The sequence below is a fragment of the Physeter macrocephalus genome, chromosome 7 (assembly GCF_002837175.3).
Source record: "Physeter macrocephalus isolate SW-GA chromosome 7, ASM283717v5, whole genome shotgun sequence".
Lineage (NCBI taxonomy): Eukaryota > Metazoa > Chordata > Mammalia > Artiodactyla > Physeteridae > Physeter > Physeter macrocephalus.
Window position 1 is genome coordinate 112,137,703 of NC_041220.1, and position 25,899 is coordinate 112,163,601.

Sequence of the window (25,899 nt, forward strand, 5' to 3'; positions counted from 1 at the left end):
GCTTGGAAATATAAATGTTCTCGATTTGAAGAAATGGATAACTATTTAATAATATACTAAGTGACTAATTAGAATAATGTGGGGAATTATTTCACCAGTGTTTGAGATGTCTTCAACCATGACCTCTAGCTATAGGACTGTTTTAGAGTCATTAAGCTGTACTCAGTCCATTCCACTATGTCACAGAATGTTTATTTTCCACATTTCCAGCCATTAACATCTCTAATACAACACGGACTCTTGCAACCACTCCTGGTCTCATAATTGGTGAATAATGTTTGTGAAACACTCCTGACATCTTTGTATTCAGGAAGCAGAGGAAAGACCTTCCTAGGAAGTAGATTTTAGTTCACGCAGGGCCAGTCTATAGCTATATAGGGATAAAGATATTTTGTGTTTTCTTTGTGCCATAGAGGAATGAACCAGTACCCTCAGCATGTTGGCATCTCTATTGTGGGAAATTCTAACCTGGAGAGAAGATTATAGGCAATATGGTAGGTGACTTCAAGTGTTTTAAAGAGGTTTGTGGAGAGTTTGTGTTCTAAAATGTTCCAGAAGGCAAAGTAAGAATAAATGGGTGGTAAGCACAGGCTGGAATACTTTAGTTTAATGAAAAAAGAACTTTCAAACAAACAATTACAGCTGTCCTGCCATGAAGTAAGCACCTTCAGTAATAGTAAAACTGCCTTGGATCAGCTCATGGTGATGTCATCCAAAGGATTTCAACTAAGACTGCAACATCAGACCCAGTCCACTTGAACTCAGAGAATCTATGATTCTATAAAAGTTTTTCCCATAAGCAAAACACAAGGAAGTTTGAATTCCATTTTTGGAGGAGAAAAATTTAATATATTTTATCTTATTATACATTTCACCTAAATTACAAAGTCAATAGCTGCAAATATATTCTGCTACAGAGCTTTCTGTAAGAAATATCTCTATAAGAAAATACATCTCATTAACATTTCCTGTAAATAAATTACTTCAAATAATAATTTTTGAAGGGATGTACATAAGGAAAAAAATGCAGAAACCAGATTGCTACATAAGAAATGTTTGACTAAAATGTTCCATTTTCATGTTGCCAAGCTTATAGAAACCTGCTTGTGTACAGACTTTGGTTCTTGGATAGATTAGCTAATAAGTTTGAACAGACATGTGGGGGAAATGTAAATCTTAATCATACTTGTAAATGTATGTGGGAAGCTGAAATCCTTAATAGACATGCAGGCTCAGGTTGAGTTTCTACTGGGAGAACTTGAATGTGAGACTGCAACTGGGATTTAAGTAAAAAAATTAAGGAGTGACTTAAGGTCTATAAAAGAAAAGGTCAAAAGTAACAACTATAAGATAACTTTTTTGCTTTATGCTCTAGACATAATATTTAGAACTGAGTAAAGTAAAAAAGTAATAAAATGGATTCAAAGAGTTTAGAACCTGTGGTTTCTATAGATTAGCAAAATGTACATTTTACAAGTTATTCCATTTATATTTTTTTAATCTCAATGACTGCAGAAAACAGAAACTGTATCTTTGGCAAAGAAACAGCTGTTGCAGAGAGAGGCTGGTGCAGAAAAAATCAGATGGTGCCAGCCAGTTAGAAAGAGGCTTACCGAGGGCAATGGAAGCTTACTATCCTACCTGCCTTGGAGTCCATTTAATGAGACCTCCTTATATTAAGATTATTTATTTTAGGACCTCAAAAATAGAAAATAAATATTTTGAGGTCAAGTAGTTAACTCACGCTGAACTCATCTGTGTAGTAAATATTGTGATAGCAAATCCCATGGAAAACTTCCATTTAGGTTGTGCAGCCTTTGGCTTCAAATATGAAAAGTGAGTTTGTGCTTCAGACATACCATCTATGTGTTGCCAAAACCTGGACACTTGACAACGTTTTCCCTATTTATTTCCTTGCTGTGCTTCAGTGCAGGACACATGTAGCTCATCTCTTTTATCAGCTTTACCCTACTATACTGCAGAGCATGTAAAGAATAAATGTCCAATTCTATCAAAAATAGGGAATGCCAAAGCTTAAAAAAATGTGATCTAGTAACTTTTATATCTTAAAACTTTTACAATCTGAAAATTCTGCTCGGTGTTATTCACAAATAACGTGTATAATATGGAGAACAAAATGGGTAGGAATCACGTACAATCAATCAAGAGAGATGCAATTTAGATCCTTTAGAATCTGAATGGATTGTTTTTGTCTTATTCTACTGGTTCTTATTAATTGTAAGTGAAATTAAAGTTTTGAAAAATGTAAATAAGCAGTGTGAGGAAAAACGAGTTTGTTTTTTTCTGAAGGACTAGACAAAAGACCTGTGATTATTTTGATATTATTTGGAAAATATCGACTGCTGTTTTTTCTTATCATCTACGAAGGTCTTTAATTGAGTGGTAAGTAGTGTTTCAAATTAAAAGGTGATTGTGTTGCAAATTAACTCTGCTCCATGCTTTCGTTTCCTATTTAACAACTCCTCTTTTCATGTTTTAGAGTCTATTGTATGCCAGGATATATGGGGAGTATTTGTTGTAAAGTAAAGTATAACTTTAAAGAGAAATATGGCTTTTAGGTTAGTTTTATAGGCAGTCAATCACCAATGTGAAGGAAACTGATCCTCTAGCACAACCTAAACTGCTGGAAAGTCACATGGTATTCGTCAGTAATTTCACTGTTTTTTTTTGTTTTTTTGAGTCATAGCATTTTCACAAATGTATACATTATTTACATAAACAAGGTGCATGGTGGAAACACACTGATTGTACCACACTTGTCACCCTTTCTAATCTGCTCCATTTTCTGTCTCTTTCTGTGATCTATATTCTTATGACATTCCTCATTTTAGCCCTTCTGAAATCCAAATCCCGTTCTCCCCCATATGCTATAATGTATTAAATACACAGATTCACAGTCTGCTAGTGATGCTTTTCCTCCCTCAGAGGTGGTCATATTTTCTGGCACACGTGGAGTCTGGCTTTGGAGGAGTAGGTGGCATCTTTCCATACTTTACAAGACAGGCCTTTTGCGCAGTCACACCGCTGGAAGATTTCCAGCCCGTGAGAGCCCTTCTTGCGTTGCTTGGTACAGACTTCTCCCTGATGGAGCACTGGTTTGCAGATTTTGGTCCAGAAGTGACGAGCACAGCAAAACCCTTCAGTGCAGTCTGATGATCGTAGACAGGGGTCTCCTTCATGCCCTACGGAGATGATGACCAAAAGATTTTACCATGACACTTTAGAAAAAAATCTTCTCTTTACTTTGGCATGGTGTGCTTTTAGATATTTCTCTGTTCTTTTTTTTGTTTACTAGGTGAGTGAAAATAAGTAAACAGAATTGCTTTCAAATTAATTTGGTACCTTCTTGGAAAGAGTAAACAAACTCTGATTCAAGGAGAAGGCTGTAATTGTCTGGGACTCCTAAAGATCATGTATCAGTTAAAATCTAGCCAGGAACACAAGATATTTAATGCAGAGAAGTGGTCACATAGGTAGTGAGTGGCAGGGCTAAGAAGTACTAGAGGATGGTAAAGCAACACAACAGGAAGCCACTACCACATTTAGTCTGGAGGATCCAAAGGAGCCGGTGGTATCTGAATGGCACAAGGGCGGGAACTGGAATCCCAACCGGCCCACCTGGCAGGAGCTGAGGCCCCAGCGAGGTACAGCTCTGCCAGAAACACTACCTGAGGCAGAGAAAATCTGTTGGCTTTTCCCTTCCTCTACCTCTCAGTCTCACCACAGCCAAACCCATGTGGTCAGAAGCCATCTGACGGGGAGCCCAGGAAATGAAGTCTATAAAAAGCTGAGATACAGAGTGGAGCAGAGCAAGGGCAGAGAGCCCCAGGGTCAACCAAGAACCCATCATAAAAATGATGTAGGAGCACAAATCTGGGTATTTAATTCAGAAAAACAATCAAGTCAGCAAAGAACACCCACACATCACAGTTGCGTTGATGTGTAATCTTTATAAAAAAGTACTAGTAAACAAGCTTCTTTGTAACCTGCCAGACTGTAAATACTTTAAACTTTTTAGGCCATGTGATCTGTGTCACAGCTCCTCATCCTGCTGTTGTATCATAAAAACCGCCATAGATAATGCCTAAGTGAATGGGCAAGTCTGTGTTACAATAAAACATTATTTACAAAAATGGCGGCAGGACAGACTTGGCTCACAGGCCATAATGTGCGAAGCCTGTTCTAAAAGGTTAGCTGTCATCCCAGATGTCACCAGTTCCACTGTGTGATGTGGATGCAACTCACTAGCTGAGTTGTATAAGATTTATTACTGGCTGCCATCAGAAAATTCCACATATAATTAGATAAAAGCAATAAATTTGAAACTGTACTGTGACACAGATACCTGTCAGAATAAAGAAGGATACTCACGTACTAACAAATACATGTGAATTTGGTGGACTAGAAATAGGAGATGTGGGTAAAACACTTAGGCCTTCAGGGAGTGTAGACAAGGGATAATTGAAGAGGAATTGTCAGTCTCTTTAGCCCTGTTGATTTGACCATTAGTATTCCACATTGGACTAATAGGTCAGATATTCTCTAGGATACTAGCTCTGCAGAAGGTAAAAATGTGGGGAAATGGTTTTGTGGTCAAGTAAACCAGGGAAATACAATGTTTAAATAAGTTAACCAGTTTTCCTCATTGCTGGACTTCAATATATCAATGTTAATTATAAAGTTCCAGAAATGGGGAGATACCTTAGTACAAAACTCTTGGACACAGGGCTCTTTCATTCACAGAACGTCTTGAAAGAATAGTGCTCCACAGAATACACTTGCAAAAACTTCCTTTAAAAATATAGGTATTTCAAAACAAAAAAAATACAGGCATTTCTATTTTTCAAAATTTTACTATTAGTAACTGGGTTCAAAAATTTCATACTTTTAAATTTTACTATTAGTGATTAGGCTTCCCAAATATTTTGACACAAGGAAGGGCATTTTATGGGCATATGTAATGTCAATTATTTTTGATAAATTGGTTTATGCGCAGTATATTATCCGATTGTTAATACAATGATTAACAATGGCAATTTTTAAAGTATATTATCTGATTGAAATACAATTTTTGAATCTGCAAAGATGAGAAAAAGACTCTAAATCTTAGTGATTTAATCATATGGCAGCAAACACTTTCCCATTTATTTTTTGGAATGCTTTATGCTTGAATATGGAAGAGAAATGCTTGTATAAGATTTATTCTAAACATCCTGTAAAAAGGCTGTTTAGAAAATGGCATGGTTAATTGGGGTACTGCAATTCTCGTAATATGTATTTTCTAACAATTTAAGATCTCTAAGAAACCTCTAGCATCCTCAAAATTAAGAATTAAGAAATTCAGCTAAAATCTTGCTATTAAAGTAACTTCCCAATATTTTTTTTCAAATTGCACACAAAACCAATGGAATTAATTATCGATATTTTTCTTTTACTTCATTATAAAACAAGAAAAAGTAAACATAGAGCTACAGATATCCCTACCTTTTATATGTGACATCTTAGTGTGTGTTCTTCCTAGATTCTGCCATCCCAGGTCGTGGTTTGAGTAGTGACCGTGGTTTCCATCTCTGTGCCGAGTGCCGTCCAGAGCTGGGATGTGAGCAGTTAAGATGCTCTCAGTGACGGGGATACAGATGCCTGGAGATGGTCAGGTAATCAGTTAGACTTATTCAATTCTCTAAAGTGTGATTCTTATCCAAGTATTCTCCCGATGTGAGGTATGAAGCCATTTATCTATCACCTGTCTATTCGTTCATCTATTCATTTATTTACGTATTTGTCCCGACTGAGAATTGCATAGTTTGGTCCTGAGCCAGGCTTTCTTGATTTGAATCTCGCCACCCTCAAGACCAAGTGACCTTGGGCAAAAATAAGGAAGAAAACAGAATCCATTTCACTAAATTACTGTGAATACATGTGAAGTGCTTAGAATAGTGACAGAGTAAAGTATTAAATTATTATTAGCTCTTAATACCTTAAAATTGTCTAACCAGACATCTGATCAGAAAATATCAAGGTTCCTTTTTCAATCAACAGTATAATCCTTGTCTACACTGTAAACACCTCGAATGGTATGAGGTCTTCTTCCCTTCACTTCTTCTTGTCCAGGGTACTTCCAATAGGACTATGCCCAGAGGTCAGGAATAAGTATAAGAATATGAGCCTGATGATGTTGTTTTGTATGACTAAGTGTATGTTTCTGATCACCTTCTGCAATTATTTAATGGTTTTACCATGGGTTGGTGGTGGTTCTTCATTTTATCATTAATGCTGAATTGTCTGCCCCAAGCTCACTGAGATTGGGTGAAGGCCAGGGAATAGACTCCTGTGTCTCCTTTTGGAGGAACCAATCACTCATCAGCATTTGTGCATGCCACGGGGTAGGGCCTTCAAAAGAAGACACCTTGAGTGTAAGAGTAAAAGTATGAAACTAGTATGGAAATGGAAAACAGATTCACAAGTGTATTGCTAAATCATAGCATGTTCCTTTCTTTGGTTCCTTTGCACATATTTGCTTAAGTGTTTAGTGGAATAGAACATCTAGCTATTTATATGCAACATTTCAATACGGCAAATCCTAGATCAGCATAGATTATAAATTATAGGAGATGATCAGAGCCCAGGAAAACTAAGATTTGAGAGGGAATCCAGGTAATCTTATACATATCTAAACCTTGATCCCATTCCTGCCAATTTTGAAAGGCTCCTTACATTTCAGGAGTCTGACTAAGGAGAAGGCAGCCTAACTTGGTAGCCAGGCCTCCTACATGAAAGGAAAGAGGCCCTTCAACAATGAGCGAGATCTTTACCATTATTGCAGCGGGTGCCAGGACAACACATGCCATCTCTATGGCAGCGCTTCTTTTTCCTTCGACACACCATGCAGGCCGAAGATCCTTGGTGGGGACTGTGGCAGTATCTCCCAACTTCACATTCCTTATCACTGCTACAAGGGTAGGCCTGTCATGAAGTGGAACAACCACACCAAAAGCAAAGATTAGATGTTGTAACAAAAAGTTACTGCACCAAATCATGATGGAAAATAAATCACAATGCATCCCTCCTCAAAGGAAATATACCATTGTAATAATGTGCTCAGCAGAGATACTACGTAGTAAGTTACTTAATTGAGGACTTTATGAATATTTACTGTTGATGGTGACGAAGATAAAGTTGACACTATTCATATATTTTCATTGACACAAATAAGGGGTTAGGATTTAGACTTTATGTTGATTAGTAGAGCCCTAAAGAGGGACTCTGGGAGCTCAAAACCAGTTCTAAATGTTATATTGCCACTGATGTAAGGTGTAAATGAAACAGCCTAGCCACTCCGTTTTTTATCCACTAAACTAGGATGAGGAGAAGGTTAAATAAAGCAACAAAGGGCTGTGGTAGCAGCTAAAACACGTCTCCTGCCCAATTATGGAACAGATAGAGGAGCAAAGAGGGGAGATGCTTCTAAGAAGAGTTCGAAGCAATGAACCTTTTGGCACAAAGAAATCAAGGAGAAGCATCTTCATTCCAAACTCAGTGGTGAGCAGCTGCAGCGTTCTGAGTGGTCAGAGAGATGCTGAACTCCAATTATTGATACATCATGTTCTCAGGAAACAAAAAAGCAGGCTCTTAACATACAAAAACAGCCCTGTGGTTTACTATACCTTCAGCTTATACAGAAAGGATTTCTGTTCCTACATTTCTCTACCAAGTTGTATGTTCAGAAGGCTACTTAAGCAGTGTCATATATTATCTCAAAAAAAAAAGAATATATATATATATATATATATATATATATATATATAAAAACATACAATCCAGTTATATACTCCTTGTCTCTTGCAAGTTACTGGAACACTTAAAATGTCCCTGTTTTCAGAGACTGAGAGTTGAGAAACTGAAATATCACACCACACATCGAACTTACAGTACTCACATTTTGAGGCATGTTGACAGGGAAAATTATTTGTAAGTCCTTTTTTTTTTTAATTTTTTTCCCTGCTTTTCAGAGTAATGCATTTTTTTAAAATTGAAAAATACACAAATAAAAAGAAGCTATGTAGTTGTTTTTAAGCAAGCATAAATGATATGACTATAAACCTATGGGATAAAATTTTTGTGACACTAAAATAAGTAGTGTGGTTTGAGCGCTTTACTTTTGAAATGAGGCTTGATGACCTCACCCCTGCATGCACTGCTTATTCCTTCCCCCCTCTCTCGTTCTCTCTCACTCTGTTCCATCGCCTTTTCTCCCTGTGTCCTTCTCCTGCGTACGTGTGTATGCATTCTGCCCCCTGTGTTTTCCATTTAGATCTGTTCATCTTAGAAAGAGGAAATAAATATGAAGTTGATATATGACTCTGAAAACTTTACATTGTTGTTCTATGAAAAAAATACACTTTTAGCATCTTTACAATTTACTGTTTACCCTCAGAAGAGAATAGAAAATAGAAAAACCTCTAACTTCAAACTGAAGGTGCTTTTGAAAAATTGCACAGTGGCGATGTTTGACGCCCACATTATAACTGGAGCCAGATAAAGCTATAAAATTAATTTGAATACTATTGTCCCATTCTATAACTCCATCATTAGACTTAACAGAGACTCTGAATGAGGTTGAATTCAGAGTATTAGGCCATTTTCAAGAGTCCAAGACGGATGAAAACAAAACAAATGTCACTTCCCAACTTGCTACACTCTTTCCCCCCGAGCGCTTTACTGCCTTCATATTTAAACCCATTAATTTTAACTGAAATACAATTCACATGTTTCTGATTCATTTACATTTATTTCACCAAATTGTTTTGCAAGAAACATCTGATGTCTCACAAGTTTCTTTTCCTTCCTCAAAAATAGGACACGTTCTTTCAGTGGACGTAAACACATGCCACCTAAAACATCATGTGCAATTCAACTCAAACAGTGACTCTTCAAGGGATTCTGAATATAGAATAATACTTGATTCCATTCCTTAAAAATAGCCTGTATGGTAGAAAGCAAGTTGTTTGCTAAAAGTAGCAGTTCATTTATGCAGCAAATTGTGGAAGGTACATCATAGTCTTCCCATTCTCACTTGGTGGGAAATGGAAAATATTTGATGCTATTACAAAAAGTAATATGCACAGTAGTACTTTGTGAATGGTAAAATTCTCACCAATTTTTAGAGGGAAGAGACAAAAAATACCAGGTAGTTTTATTATGTTCCAATATATCTTTTAATTGGCTTGAAATATAAATGATATAGGCAGAAAAAGTATGCAGGATTTTTTTTTTAATTGAAGGTTATTGTTAATGTGAACTTGTCCTTGGAATGGAATCCCAGAACATAATATTAAGAGGAGTGCTATGACAAAAAAAATAAATTTTAATAATTGAAATGAAAGGTTATATTACACAGCTTCTAGTATGCTTAGGGAACTCCTGGCTCCAAAAAACAGCCTTTATATATGAATAAAATCAAGAATGGATGAGAAAAACTGATTGAAACAAGTTTAGGGAAAGCAAGTGATATTTCAGAAACATCTGAAATCAGTGTTCCCCCAGGATGGATCTAGTCAGCCATGAAGTTTCCCTTGGTGTAACCATTAGCAAGAGAATACAGAACAGGAGAAAATATGACTCTGACCCATTAATACCAATTCTCATGTTTTCAGCCTAATGCATTATTTTTTAGTAAAGAGTTTTCAACTCAAGTATGAGGCTCTGCAGCTTGCTATTGGGTTTTTCCTACGTTAACCCTTTTAACGTGTCTGGAAATGGTATCATATTAGGCGAGGGAGGGAGGGAGGGAGATTGGGAGAGAGACTGAGACAGAGACGGAAAGAAAAGCACATAGTTAAAGTAGTTATGGAGAATCCTGAAGAAGTGACCTGTGGCAATTAACAGACCACTGAAGGGAATTATATACATTAATAAAAGTGTCATTAAGAAGCTTTCCCACGGAAAAATACTTTCCCTTTACTTTGGCCTCCAAAGGTCCCATTTAATGATGATTTCTACATTTGAGTACCTTAGTCTAAGTTTCCATTTAACAAAAATAATAATATGCTTCCCTGGTACTTATTTTATAAATGAATAAGACTGATTTTCTTAACCTGCTATGGAAATTACTAATAGTCAATTTTTATGGTTCTTCATTTACTTGAGTTTAGGAACAAGGACAGTCTGTGTGGAAGACTGGAAATCAGGTGAAGGAATTAGGGAGAGACTTTATACATGCCTCTCCTGTACTACAAGCTCCAAAACGGAATCAGAAATTTGGTTGCCTGAGCATCCAGGAATACTCGCCTTCACGCAGAATCATTCATGACTTAGCTTTAGTCACACTTAGGGGATAAATTCATTTGTGGTATCTAATAATAGCAGATGATGGGCCATAAATTAAGAAAACATGAGAGCTGTCCATGATCAGGCCAAAAAACAGAGAAGTTTTGCCCAACCCCCTTTCTAGGCTAAAAATACAGTGGTTCCCATAAATAGCAGTGCTAGTTATTACCACCATGACATGGACTAAAGTAAGAGTGAACACATTGGACACAGCTTGAAAATAAGTCTGTCAGAAGTGAGCATTTCTTTTTTAGTATAAAGGATATTTTTGCTAATCTAGAACCTTTATATATTACAGTTTTAACAATGAAGTGAAGAGAGGTTAAGTAACTTCTGCAGATAAATCACGTGTCCTAACGGCAGAACACTTGGGGCTCAGAGCCCTGCCCTGGCTTTTAGGCCCCCTTGTAAGGTGTCGTGACTGAGAGCATTTAATAATGACTATTAATGCACACATAGAAAAGGTGTTTGAGTGGTGACCTATGTGCTGAATTTAGAGGTTAGGAAAATAAACTTGGCCACTTCTCTTTCTAGAAGCCTCCAAATACCAACAGCATGTCCTGCTGCAGCTGTTGGAAAAAACAGAATACTGGCGGAAAACACAGACTGTAAACAACATCTTCTCATTCCATTTTTGTGACAACAGTTTTATGTCCACTTAAACTCAGTGTAATCAGAGTTATAAGCAAAATCCCATCATGCAAATAATGATAATTAAATATTCTAATGAACAAATAAAATGTTACTGCATCTTATTTAAACTAATTGAGCTTTTTTTTTTTTTTCAATTATTCTTAAAACTGCAGGGAGAGGGCTTCCCTGGTGGCGCAGTGGTTGAGAGTCCCCCTGACGATGCAGGGGACACGGGTTCGCGCCCCGGTCCAGGAGGATCCCACATGCCGCGGAGCGGCTGGGCCTGTGAGCCATGGCCGCTGAGCCTGTGCTCCGCAACAGGAGAGGCCACAACAGTGAGAGGCCCGCGTATCGCAAAAAAAAAAAAAAAAAAAAAAACCGCAGAAAAACTGCAGGGAGCAAAGGCCTGTTAAATCAAGACTTAGATTTAGGGCTGAATTTATTCTTATTTTCCAATTACTTCCCATCCCTTAGAACCTCCCAGTGCAACAGTGAAGTGATTATGAAATGAGAAAAAGTGTTTCAGGTATCTCAGCAGCACTGACTATTCAATAGACCTTTGGCCACAGCTAAAACCTTAGTTTAAGTCCCAAGCTTTCAAAACAATGACATGTTCTTGTTTAATGATGGGGGGAATGAAGAAGAGAGAAACAACATAAAGTGTTCATGTCGGCTACGACCCATTCGGATTCTTGCAAGACTGTCCTAGTTTTGTTGTTGTTGTTGTTTTAATTGGGACAATCCTTTGTCCCCTGTAAGCACTGTTTGTAACAATCTCGGAAGTTTTCTGGAGCCAGAAAAACATCATCAGCTGGGCAGGCAGAAGAAAGCCTGCAGGGGGACAACCCAGCTGTGGGAATGAAAAGCATCTGAGGCAAGTGGATAGAGGGAGGTAGCAGCAAAGGGCTGGGGATTGGAACATGTCTGGGGTCTTAAAGAGAGCACAGCAAAGGGTTGGCAATTACATTTGGGAAACCAGATGACACTGGTGTCCTCTAGGTTCTTAAAGATTAATTTCCCTTGTCATGACATTCTACATGATAGATCTGTATTTCAGTGAGCATGCAAAATACACTATCCTTTAAGGTGGTCATTTCAAACTCAAACCCTAACATTGCAACTGCAGGAGATGCAGGGAAATAGAACTCAGTCTGGCTAATGTGCAGTTGTACACTTCATGCCAAAGGCTATGCAATTTGATCTTTTCCTTTGTCCACAATTACCTCTAGGGGTTAGGGGTTTACTAGATGCATCTTTGAGGACTCCTGAACCTAAGGCCAGGAGAATTGAGCTATTTTAAATTTGAGAGGAAATTTTCAGATATTTCATGGTGTTCTGGATCTGTGCCATAGGTTCTTAGGGTGGCTGCTTGGGTGTTCATTCAGTATTCAATAATTATTTATTCAGCTTTTATTTATTGAACACCAGCTATGATTCAGACACTAACAACTATGTTCTGTGATCTACAAATGTTTTGCCTGCATTACCCATAAACTAATTTTGAAAAACATGTATCATTGCATTTGACATGTAAAATGTTTCAGCATAAGTTTGTTTGTTTTATTAATATGATATATAACATTAAACATTTTATAAGGTGAAGTTCACAGTAATTTGTCATGATTCAATAAAATATTGATCAACGCAGCCTGATCCTAAATGCATCCTGATCCTAAAATAAATCACAACATATTTACCAATAGATATTCTTCCTTGAACAAGTTAGTCTTAGAAGACATTCAGTTAAATTTTAAAACGCACAAGTCATAACAACTATTTTGAAGGTTCTATATCCAGAACTTTCCAACGGGGGCCAAGATTCATTTTTTAAAAATTAGTAATAAGAGAAGGATATTTAAAGTGATGAAAAGGAAAAACCTACAACCAAGAATATTCTACCCAGTAAGGCTCTCATTCAGATTCAATGAAGAAATCAAAAGCTTTACAGATAAGCAAAAGCTAAGAGAATTCAGCACCACCAAACCAGCTTTACAACAAATGCTAAAGAAACTTCTCTAGGTGGGGGGGAAAAAAAAAAAGAGGCCACAACTAGAAACAAGAAAATCACAAATGGGAAAGCTCACCAGTAAAGGCAAACATACAGTAAAAGTAGGAAATCACCCACATACAAGTATGATATCAAAACCAGCAACCATGAGAAGAGGAGAGCACTAATGCAGGAAATGGGAAATGGATTTGAAATTAAGAGACCAGCAACTTAAAACAACCTTGTATATATATAGACTGCTATATCAAAACCTCATAGGAACTTCAAACCAAAAAACTACAACAGATACACACACAAAAAAGAAGCACTCCAAACACAACACTAGAGATAGTCATCAAATCACAAGAGAACAAAAGAGGAAGGGAAGAAAAAAGACCTACAAAAAAATTCCAAAACAATCTTTAAAATGGCAATAAGAACATACATATCGATAATTACCTTAAATGTAAATGGATTAGATGCTCCAACCAAAAAACACAGACTGGCTGAATGGATACAAAAACAAGACCTGTATATATGCTGTCTACAAGAGACCCATTTCAGACCTAGGGACACATACAGACTGAAAGTGAGGGGATGGAAAAAGGTATTCCATGCAAATGGAAATCAGAAGAAAGCTGGAGTAGCAATACTCATATCAGAAAAAATAGACTAAAATAAAGACTGTTACAAGGGACAAGGAAGGATACTACATAATGATCAAGGGATCAATCCAAGAAGAAAATAAGGAAAGAAAGTGCCTTTGTACATTTAGCATACCCTGATCAACCATTAAGAATATCTTTGTTAAAACCAATATTACAAATTCTATTTTAGTTTTTCATCCAAAAGTGGATTTTATACCTCTGGCTAATGCAATATATCAAGATTTGGAATGTGTGACGGTTTTGCTTTTTTCCCCCACATAAAATAGCAAAAGACTTATTGTAAACACAGGCATATTCCAGACAATTCTAAGAAAAAGAACCATGGAAGCTGAGGATCTGGAAATTGATTCCCTAAAACAATTCATGCTGTGCACACCGTGGAAAACCTTTGAATACCTTTTATACATATTCATTTCAAGGCTAAGTTTGTTAGACATTTGATTTTTGATATAAAAGTTCAAAATTGAGAGAATTTCTACTAATACTGCCTGGATTATAAATTAGGAATGATAGATTTCTGCCAGGGGTTCATTAACCTCCCCAATGTATTCAGAAAGCCTCATTTAAATCCTAAGAAACAATAATTCTGTGAAATAAAGGCAGGGTCCTCTCCAACTTTAGTTGCTTCACCCTGTTCTCTGTATGTCATTAAGCAGAAAAGAGATTCCAGGGAATTCTCTACTTTGAACATAGACCACATTCTCAACTGTAACATGTCCATTATTGCTGTTGATCATGGGGTGAATGGGAAGAGGAACCCTTCCCATATGGTCTCAGCACCTAGAGAAATCTAATCTGTACATGGCTTTTTATTTGTGCTTGTTTTTGACCATTTCCCCCTCATTTGGAATATATAGGACAGAACACTTCTATCCCATGTTCAAAAAGCATTTCCAGAGTGCCTTGGCAGCAGTGGTTGGAGCCCTTTATACTCCGCATGTAATTATGAAGCCCTTTATAATTCTGCAATTGCTTCAGTATAAACTGTCCTAACCAAAACAGAGGAAGAAACTACACAATTTTACGTTTTCTTTTAAATCCAGAATTGAATGTCTATAATATAGAATTTTCATTGTAGCCTTACAAATTTGCTTGACCTCATGACCTGCAGCAAGGTAACATGGTAGGAAGAAATTTGGAGTTATATTGCAATTTGAATTATGCCTTCACAGTTAATTTGCTGTACAAGTTACTTAACTGAGTCTCCATTTCCTCCTTGATAAAATGGGTATAATACTACCTTCAGCAGCATTTCCCCCCTTACCTAATCTTAAAAATCTCATGAGGTGTCTTTAAAAACTACTTATTCACAGACTCCTCATAGAGACTAATTCTGTAGGACTGGATGTGGTCCAGGAATCTATATTTTTTAATGAATACTGTCCTGGTGATTATATGATAAGATAGGGAAACACTGCTTTATAGAATTGTTGCAAAGATTAAAGATGCTCCTATACATTTATTATACAGACAGTGTCTGGTCTACATGAGATATGAACTCCGTAGTACCTCCCAGATAGACATGGGTCTAAGGGGGGGATTGGTTCCCTAACATCAATATGAGTCTAAGAGACTCACTGACAAGAACTATTTCCAGGCAGGTTCATCTTCATTCCTAGTACTTAGCCACTGTGTTTAGGGGTGGGCTTGAGGATTTCTAAAACAAATAAAAAAGTAAAGTAACACATAACAAACACACCAGTGCACTTTGGGAGAAACACAGCGTGGACTCATAGCTGTCAACACACCCATTACTGCTGGCTTGTTTCATATCCTCATGTGGTGTACACCTGTGTCGTGTTGGCAACGCATAGCTTTGCAGTTTTCTTTGCATCCTGTATCCTGTTGGTCTTTACAAAATAAGTACTCTTCCTCCCTGTATCAAGTATGATAAATAGATGATGGATGATTTTTTTATTTTCTATTCTTTGTATAGCATCAAATTTTCCTTTCCAATGAAAAGTACCTTGAAAATTCAAATACCGATGTACAGGTAGATATGAAAACTTAACATACTTTCAAACTGCTGTTTAGAAGACCTTCTTTATGATTATAGAGTAGGTCAATGTTGGTAAAGATTTATGTGCCCAAACGTAAAAACACTTGTGAATCTGAAATGTTTCATGAGTTGGAGTAAGTTTTCACTTATAATATCATGGGTTTAGAAATGAGAACATGAGAACTCCATGAAGATGTGCGTGGCATGTGTGTGTGCGCGCGTGGAACCCACCGACATGGAACCCACCGACACAGAGGCTCAACTGTACTAAGCCATTTCACCTAAGGGACTTGAGCGTCCTTGAATTTTGGCAACAGTGGCGGTTCCTGGAACCAATCCCCTGTGGACACGGAGGGACAACTTTAATATTATGAGATTGAAAGTGAAATTTCTTATTACGTGCTAATTTTATGCCTCGTGGTTTTCATATTAGGAAGGCTTGGAAGAACCTGGGTTTCCTGGAGACAGGGCTTCTTGCAAGTGTATCAAGAATTCAGATTGAAGTTTCGTGATTAAAAATTCTCTTTTGTTTCATAAACGTCATCTTATTAGCAGAATAAGACCATCAATGCAACATTCAAATGATATACACACACACACACACACACACACACACACACACACAATCCATTGTTCCAACAGTTATTTAATTGAGCTAATGTTTATTGTTTTGGCTGATTTCATTTAGTATAAAATGTACAAACTTTATGCTTCTCTAATCTCATTTAATTCTCTTTTACTTCTTCTAAGAATTAGGCTAGACTAATAGACAAATGGCCTCTCACCATATTCTAATCTGATTTTTGAGGAAACAATTGATGGAAGCTGATAAAATTGAAATTATTGCTCTTTTATAGTTGGGAAGATGGAAAAAAGCACAGCAAAATATAGCCCTCAATATTCATTTGCAGTGAAAAAAACTCACTTTCTGTTTAAGAAAGAACTACTTTAAGTCCTGTGTAAATATTGCTTGAGAATATAAAATGTACCATTTAAATTTAGGGTCATAAATAAGAAAGCAGGCAGCATTTTATCATCTAGGTGTGCTGGGAGGAGAAGCAAACATTTGAGATGAAGCACGGTCCCCAAAGATCACCCAGAAGGTTGGAGCAAGAGGTTTACGCAATAGCAATAGCCACAGAGACTGAATCGAAACCTAAGAAACCTTTTGATTAAAAAAAGTAGGGCGAAGAGGTGGTTCACAGCTCTAACACAGAACTCTGCCTGAGTAACTCATCTATTTCTGCCTTTGCCATTTGGAGGAAAATAAACAGTCCATGAAGAGTCATGGACTAGAATCATTATGATATTACACACTCCTGAGATATAGAGGGACAAGAGGCAAGTTATATGTGCAACAGGATGAAGCACTTCAACTCCTGAACTTTGGATGAGTTACTAAGAGATACGTTTGTGTAAATTACTAAGCTTGTCTGTTACCAAGAGAAAGGAATAGGAGTTATGTCATATAATCAGTAATTTTGCCATCCTTATTCTTTCCCATTTTCCAGTTTGATTCCTTCCCTAGGTATTTTAAGCTGATATTTATATAACCTGTAAAATAGGTAGGGACCTATGCTACATGCCGGTGTTTCAATTTTATTTATTTGGAATGTTCAGCTGATAAGGCAGATCTCACATAGGAGTTCTTCATGCAAAGAGCATTCTAAGTACACCTATGTTGTCATTTCTGGGTTCCAAAGATCAGGACAATGTTTGAGAGAGTTTGAATCAGTCTCAGAGTCTCTAACATAATCATGGGTTTAAAGCATCCAGGGGAATTATTGCCTGACTTCCTGACAGATGAAATTACAATATCCAAGGCTACTCATTTATTTCAGGTATTCACAAGACGATTGTGTTGAAAAGTCCCAACCTGGAGAGTATTTTTATTTTTAGTGTCAGATAATAGCAATTATAGGACCATATGTTGTTTATTAAAATAAAACATTTTTTCCAAAAAATAGTCAATATCTTGATACACATGTGGTCTTACTTCTCAGCCTCCTGCCCCCATGAACAAATTTAAATTCTTATTGTGTAGAAGGAGGAAGGGACGGTCAGCACATAAGGACAAAGAAAATTTACTTCTAGTGAACAATATGGCATAGAGAAAGACATCACTCATTGGCTTATAATCTACTTCTATCAAAAAATTCTATTTAAATGCTTTGCTAGAGGATTGGAAAGGAAGGAAATTATGAGCCAGATGACAGATACGTTGGTTTGTGTGACCTTGGTGTTCAAATCTCAGCCTCAGAAATGTGGTTCATTTAGGATGACATATTCAATGTGTAAATCTCAAAGAAAACACATAGAAGACATCGGTCCCCCACACCACCCACATCTCTGTATATCTGCTTGCTGGGGTGACCAGGACAGTCTCAAAAGTGTGAGAGAGGTCAGATGATTTGTTACTAGATGAAAAAAATGAAATCATGTCTCAGGGCTTAAGTCACTTCATCCCATTGGTCCTTCCAGACCCTGCAAAGAGTATGCTCCTCTGTATTTCTGCTACTCCTTTTCTTGGCCCTTATTCATTCCTAAGGATCCCCAGATGTACTGGCATTGGACTCTTTTTGACACCTCTGTGTCTGGCCTCACATTCCAGCAGAATTTTCAGCAAATATGGGGCTTTAAAATGTGCGATGTGGGAGGGAGAGTAGGAAAGAGAAGTGGAGTGCAGCTAAGAAAACAAGGATCACCCCAGGGATTGGGGTAGGTATGTCCTGCCTCACAACTCAAGTGCTATTTTGGTCAAAAGGAAGTCTAGGCAAACAAATCAAACAAAATTCATCAGCCAAGTTGTTAATAAAGTTTTTAATACAACTTTACTAGGGTCAATCTGAAATCCTACCCTTTTTTCAAATTTTTTTCCCTCACATCCAGCAGTAAAGTGTTTCTGGAACCATGTTTGGGATGCTCTCTGAAATCTATCCCATTTGTTTTTGTCTGTTTGATTTAACCAAAGAAGGCAATTTTGTAGCAATAAACATGAGCAGAAAATACTTTTGTTCTTAGCATGGCATATGAGCCCTATCTACCCCCCCCAGCCAGCACTGCATTATATATTCCAGTGATAGGGGCTGCTCGCACATCCCTTAGTCAGCCACACACCCTCATGCCTATGGATCTGCATTTTTCCTCCGCCACAAATACCTTTCCTCCATTCACTTCATCATCAGAATAATTCCAACTCATTCAGAGATTATATCAAATAACTTCACTTTCTGGAAACCTTCTGGGCTAGCTCCTCACTCCTAGCTGATTTGGATGTCCAGTTTAACCTGCATTCTGCTAACACCTCATGCTTATTTGTCCCATGATACAGATCATGTTGTGTTAAGTTCTTCCTCTGCCTTCTTTATACTCTCTGATTATGGAAATCATCTTTCATGTCTATATTCTCCAATGGTCACGTGGAATAAGTTAGCATTCCACATTTTGTCCAGTAATGAATTAATGAATGAGATATTGTTGCAACAGTGGTTTGAAATTTGTACCATTGATTTGATAAAAATGCTCATATAAGTACCCATCAGCAGATGGTAAAAAGAATGAACTTGAAAATCAAGAGATGATTTTGTATATATTTTGAAATAGATTTTAAAAGATCAGCTAAGTCCTACATAAATCATTTGTAACCTGTAACTGTTTAACTTAGGACGCCATATGTGTTTAAAAAAAGAAAGAAAATTCATTGATGAGTAATTTTCCAACCAGCAACTTGGCTGCAGATATTTCATGCTGAGCCTCAGATTCACATTTTCAAGTGCTATCATCAGCTCCTTTACATTACAGTCCTATAACTGATGATATTTTTCACATATAAATTATCTAAAGTGAAAAGTAGGCTCTTTATATCTAAGTGGTATTGATGGTCTGCAGCCATTCATAGTAATGACTCTGTATTTCATCTCTTTCCTAATTGTCCTCAGGAAATTGTTTAAGCCTCTTGGTGGGTGGGAGCTATGACACTGGGTACTTCTGAGGATCAGATGAACCTGTTGACATTCCACCCTAAATACTTCTTTCTAAATTTTCTTTGCCTTTGTCTCTCAATATTTTTCTTATTGGAGGTCATATCTGATAGTGTTCCTAGTTAACCTCCACCACTATGAGATATTTTTGTAAAGAAGCAAAAAGATGAGCTACTAATGAGGGCTTCCTTTAAACATCCTAAAGGTATGTAGGTGGAATACTAAAGGGATTCAATTTCTTGATACACCTTAGTCACTGCATTATAACAACCAGCACAAAACAACTAATGCTTTCCAAATGCTCACCCCATGGAATGCCACCACCAAAACATTTATTTAATGTCTAACTTGTTTATGATCTTAAACAAATTGAGTTAAACAAGGTTCCCACCATGTTAAATTAGTTAAATCTCATTGGTATGTCAATTTTTACCCCCAAATGTGGACAGCGTGTCTATGTTATAAACCAAATTCATTTCAAATCATGTCTACAGTTCTTACACACACCTAACAACTCCCCTCATTATGCCCACACATCAGAATTTTGGGGACACCCATACGTTTTTCAGGCCCTGCTCCCAAGTTTAAGAACTTAGAGAAATTTGCAAAGAACTTATTCAGCTTAAACTAGATTCATATTTGGTATTTGTAGATTCTATGAGCCTATTGTGTGTGCAAAAAGGAAAAAAATAAGAACTCTACCTTCTAGGCCTTCTAGGTCAAATTTCCTAAGTGAAATGTTTGTTACGCGTTTTGAGTCCAAGCAGAGATGTCACTGTGTGTTTGAAAAGGTTAAGTCTCTATAAGACTCCTGTACAGTTTAGCTGCACAGTCTAGAGACTAGAGTGATTGGATTCCCTTGTTCTGTAGGAAAAGGAAAGACACAGCCACACCTGGGCACAGCAGGTATCAGATAGGATGGATTACAATCTGACTATAACATTTCCCGGGTTTAAATGAGATCACCAGAACTTTATTCACACAAACAAATCAAGTTATTTCCACATTAACATTGGATGAAGTGATTTTTATTACAAAACCCAGCACTCGCCAGGAGGCTCTCTTCTGAGGGTGGATCAAACGCATAAGGATCTGGTCATGTACTGCTTTTCATCTCCTCTGCTTGAGCACAGCACTGACTAATACACACCGATCAAATTCTGCCTACGATTTTAAACAGGACGTTTTGGAAAAGCCAAGAACGAGCTCTTGAAATAATACTGTTTATCCCATAGTAACGAGACTTGGATCTGTACTTTTATAAATGGTACACTGAAAGCTGTTTACAACTTGCAAATGATGATTCCAAGAAACATCAGGATGCCTTTCTTATACTTAGACATTAATAAATAACAGCAAATTTGCTAAAAAGTCCAGTCCTGCTTTTTGGGAACCTTCCAAGAAGAAATCACAGTTCCTTAAAACACAGTTTCACAGAATGAATCAGTTAAAAGAGTAATCAGCCAGTTACTGACTATACAATAATAGTTATTATTAAGATTTAACAGTAACTGTGCATAGAGCTATTTGTCGTCAAAGCAGTGAATTTCTTAAGTTTTAACAAATTAACTCTCTCTGTCACAACTGCCAACATGTGTTTGGAGAGCTCTACAGAGAAGTTCATTTAACATCTATACATCTTGTCCTCGTAATGTCTTCAGGAGGTCTTTCCATTGTTAGATAAACATGTTTGGATGTACAGAGATGGGGTAATAATAAACACCCATGTCCTGCTGTCTGGCTGGTTCAATGCCAAGTTCTCAACCAATACCCAATCACAGGCAAAAAATGTATTTCCAGTGATAGAGCAGGATGGTTTTCGCTGAGGACAGACTTTGCCAAAAATAACACAAAAATTGTCTGGGAAGTTGGGTGCATAACCTGGGTGTGGTGAGGATGAGTTCAGTACTCTCCAAACCGCAGCCCAGCCGTAGATCCTTAAATTCACCATCTCACCAGCCAAAAAGACTCCTCCTGCTAACAGATGCCACAGTTGCTAGAGCTTCTCTACAAACTGCACGTATTTTCATGAGACCCTGAAAATAACAGGCTCCTGGAAACTACAGATATTTTGCAGATGTGCTTTTTACAAAATGATTTCACAATTTGCCTAAGCACTTTATCGATGTGTCACTTTACAGACAAATAAAGACCAAGCACTGGTCATCATTACAGATTACAAATTTCAATTGTAATCACTTTTCCTTGATAATTTCTAAAATTGTAAACATTCAAGAATTCTACTTATTGGATATTTAATGATATTAAGGAATTATTGTTAACTCTAAGTTTTGATAATATTAATAGTATTGCAGTTATTTTTCTAAAGTTCTTTTCTCTTAAAGAAACAACTCCTCAACAAAATACTAGCAAACCAAATCCAACAATACATTGAAAGGATCATACACCATGATCAAGTGGGATTTATCCCAGGGATGCAAGGATTCTTTAATATCTGTAAACCAATCAGTGTGATACACCACATTAACAAACTGAAGAATAAAAACCATACGATCATCTCAATAGATGCAGAAAAAGCTTTTGACAAAATTCAACACCCATTTATGGTAAAAGCTCTCCAGAAAGTGAGCATAAGAGGGAACCTACCTCAACATAATAAAGGCCATATATGACAAATCCACAGATGACCTCATTCTTAATGATGAAAAGCTGAAAGCATTTCCTCTAAGATCAGGAATAAAACAAGGATATCCACTCTTGCCACTTTTATTCAACATAGTTTTGGAAGTCCTAGCCACAGCAATCAGAGAAGAAAGAGAAATAAAAGGAATACAAATTGGTAAAGAAGAAGTAAAACCGTCACTGTTTGCAGATGGCACGATACTATACATAGAAAATCCTAAAGATGCCACCAGAAAACTACTAGAGCCCATCAATTAATTCAGTAAAGTTGCAGGATACAAATTAATACACAGAAATCTGTTGCATTTGTATACACTAACAGTGAAAGATCAGAAAGAGAAATTAAGGAAACAGTCCCATTTACCATTGTATGAAAAAGAATAAAATACCTGGGAATAAACCTACCTAGGGAGGCAAAAGGCCTGTATTCTGAAAACTATGAGATGATGAAAGAAATTGAAGGTGCCACAAACAGATGCAAAGATATACCATGGTCTTGGATTGGAAGAATCAATATTGTCAAAATGACTAAACTACCCAAGGCAATCTACAGATTCAATGTAATACCTATCAAATTACCAATGGCATTTTTGACAGAACTAGAACGAAACATTTAAAAATTTGTATGGAAACATAAAAGACCCTGAATAGCCAAAGCAATCCTGAGAAAGAAAAACAGAATGGAGGAATCAGACTCCCTGACTTCAGGCTACACTACAAAGCTACAGTCATCAAAGCAGTATGGCACTGGCACAGAAACAGAAATAAAGATCAATGGAACAGGATAGAAAGCCCAGAAATAAACCCACACACTTATGGTCAATTAATCTATGACAAAAGAGGCAAAAATATACAATGGAGAAAAGACAGTCTCTTCAATAAGTGGTGCTGGGAAAACTGGACAGTTACATGTAAAAGAATGAAATTAGAACATTCTCTAATACCATACACAAAAATAAACTCAAAATGGGTTAAAGACCTAAATATGAGGCTGGACACTATAAAACTCTTAGCAGAAAGCACAGGCAGAACACTCTTTGACACAAATTGTAGCAATATCATTTTGGATCCACCTCCTAGAGTAGTGAAGAGGAAAACAAAAATTAAAAAAATGAGGCCTAATTAAACTTAAAAGGTTTTACATGGCAAAGGAAACCATAAACAAAACAAAAAGACAACCCACAAAATGGAAGAAAATATTTGCAAACAAAGTGATAGACAAGGGATTAATCTCCAAAATATACTAACAGCTCATGCAGCTCTATATCAAAAAAGCAAACAACCCAAGCAAAAACTGGGCAGAAAACCTAAATAGACATTTCTCCAAAGAAGACATACAGATGGCCAAAAGGCACATGAAAAGCTGCTCAACATCACTAATTGTTAGAGAAATGCAAATCAAAACTACAGTGAGATATCACCTCATACCAGTCAGAATGGTCATCATCAAAAAGGTTACAAACAATAAATGCTGGAGAGAGTGTGGAGAAATGGGACCCCCCCTACACTGTTGGTGGGACTGTAAATTGGTACAACCACTATGGAGAACAGTATGGAGGTTCCTTAAAAAGCTAAAAATAGAACTACCATATGATTCAGCAATCCCACTCCTGGGGGTATATCCAAAGAAAACCATAATTCGAAAAGATACATGCACCCCAATGTTCACTGCAGCGGTATTTACAATAGCTAAGACATGGAAGCAAACTAAATGTCCATAGACAGAGGAATGGATAAAGAAGATGTGGTACATATGTACAATGGAATATTAGTCATAAAAAAGAATGAAATAATGCCATTTGCAGCAACATGGATGGACCTAGAGATTATCATACTGAGTGAAATAAGTCAAAGACAAATATCATATGATATCACTTATATGTGGAATCTAAAAGAAAAATGATACAAATGAACGTATTTACAAAACAGAAACAGACTTAAAGACTTTGAAAACAAACTTATGGTTACCAAAGGGGAAACATGGGGGGAGGATAAATTAGGAGGTTGGGATTAACATATACATCCTACTGTATATAAAATAGATAATCAACAAGGACCTACTGTATAGCACAGGGAACTCTACTCAATATTCTACAATAACCTAAATGGGAAAAGAATCTAAAAAAGAATAGAGGGACTTCCCTGGTGGTCCAGTGGTTAAGACTCCACACTCCCAATGCAGGGGGCTCGGGTTCAATCTCTGGTCAGGGAACTAGATCCCTCATGTCACAACTAAAAAGATTCCACATGCTGCAACAAAGACCTGGCGAAGCCAAAGAAAGAAACACTTTTAAAAAAAAAGAAAGAAAGAAAGAAATATGTGTATGTATAACTGAATCAGTTGTACACTTGAAACACAACACTGTAAATCAACTATACTCCAATATACAATAAAAATTAAAGTTTTAAAAAAAGAAACAACTGAAATACTTGTGGATGAAGTAACATGCTGTGTAAGATTTATTTTAAAATGCTCTGCAGAAAGTGAGGATGAGTTAGGGTATGTGGATGAAGCAAGGTTAGCCATGAGTTAAAAATTGTTTAATCTATGGGATGGGCACATGGGGGTTCACTCATACTATTCTCTCTACTTTCATGTATGTATAAAAATTTCCATGAAAAGAACACTAAAGAATTCCTGCAACGTAGGCAGAACTCTAAAACTAATCTTTAAGGAGCAGCCAACTACAAACGTAATCTGAAATCACTCGGTTCCACACAAAAAGCACAGGCAGCATCTTGACAACATGGAATCAAAATTTTTTCCTTCTCCTGATTCCATCCTCGCCTTGGAGAAGCTGAAAAGACAACCCCGGATAAGACTGCATCAGGCTGACAAGACCTCTGATAATGTGAGTAAACTTCTGAGCTTCTATAAACTGGATTATTCACAATCTACCATATGGTGGTAGCCATGACATCACTGGATTTATAAATTAGTGCTTCAGCCTCTGGTCCTCAAATCTCTGTAGTGAAAAATTGTCCCAGGAGCCCTACAGGAAAACATCCATTTCAAGCCATTGTCATACATTGACATTTACTAAAGTGCTACTAATGTAGGCATTTTAGGGGTGGTAAAGATGCCTAAGACATGGTCACTGCCCTCGAGAGACTCATATAGGATAGAAACAAGCCATTGCTTTTGTGAGTAGTCAAAACTCAGGTAGTGGCAGTACATATACTCTCAACTCATCTTTTCAGGGAGCACACAGGAACTCCATTATCTTGGAATGGGCAAACAAAGGAGAAGAGAATTGATATCAGACTGAGTGAAAAGTTTCTAAGTACATTCGTGTACTTTCAGTTTTGGAGTAACCTGGGTGCATGTATGACCTGGAGGTGTAGGACTGTATCTCTTGATACTAACCACATCAGCTGCAGCTGGTGTTCCCCTCTGCCTACCTCAAATTCACCCCTTGACAGTTGTTTGAAAGGTACCGTAAAAATAAAGTGTTTTCTTTAAAATGCCACATGGTTTGGCAACACTTGCTAAATGTCTATCTAAATGACAGGGCTCTCTGTTTCTCAGGAAAAATAAAAGTACCTGAGGAAAGTTACTTTCTGAATAGCCTTCCTATAAGCCCACACCTGTATAGCACCTTCTGATTGGCAAAGAGCCTTCACACATATTCTTTCATTCAG

At 37.1% G+C, this 25,899-nt stretch overlaps 1 protein-coding gene across 2 annotated transcripts in view; it reads right to left on the bottom strand.

Moving 5' to 3' along the window:
* Positions 1–914: 914 nt before the first annotated feature.
* DKK2 (dickkopf WNT signaling pathway inhibitor 2) overlaps positions 915–25,899 on the bottom strand; it is a 105,811-nt gene continuing 80,826 nt past the window's right edge. Inside the window, exons 2-4 of one of the 2 annotated variants that reach the window (XM_024119508.3) lie at positions 6,834–6,984; positions 5,506–5,661; positions 915–3,203 (exon numbers count right to left, since the gene is read on the bottom strand). In XM_024119508.3, coding sequence (XP_023975276.1) covers positions 2,953–3,203; positions 5,506–5,661; positions 6,834–6,984 — 558 coding nt within the window. In that variant the 3' untranslated portion in view covers positions 915–2,952. The remainder of the gene's footprint in view (positions 3,204–5,505; positions 5,662–6,833; positions 6,985–25,899) is intronic. The other variant, XM_024119509.2, reaches the window with a different exon arrangement.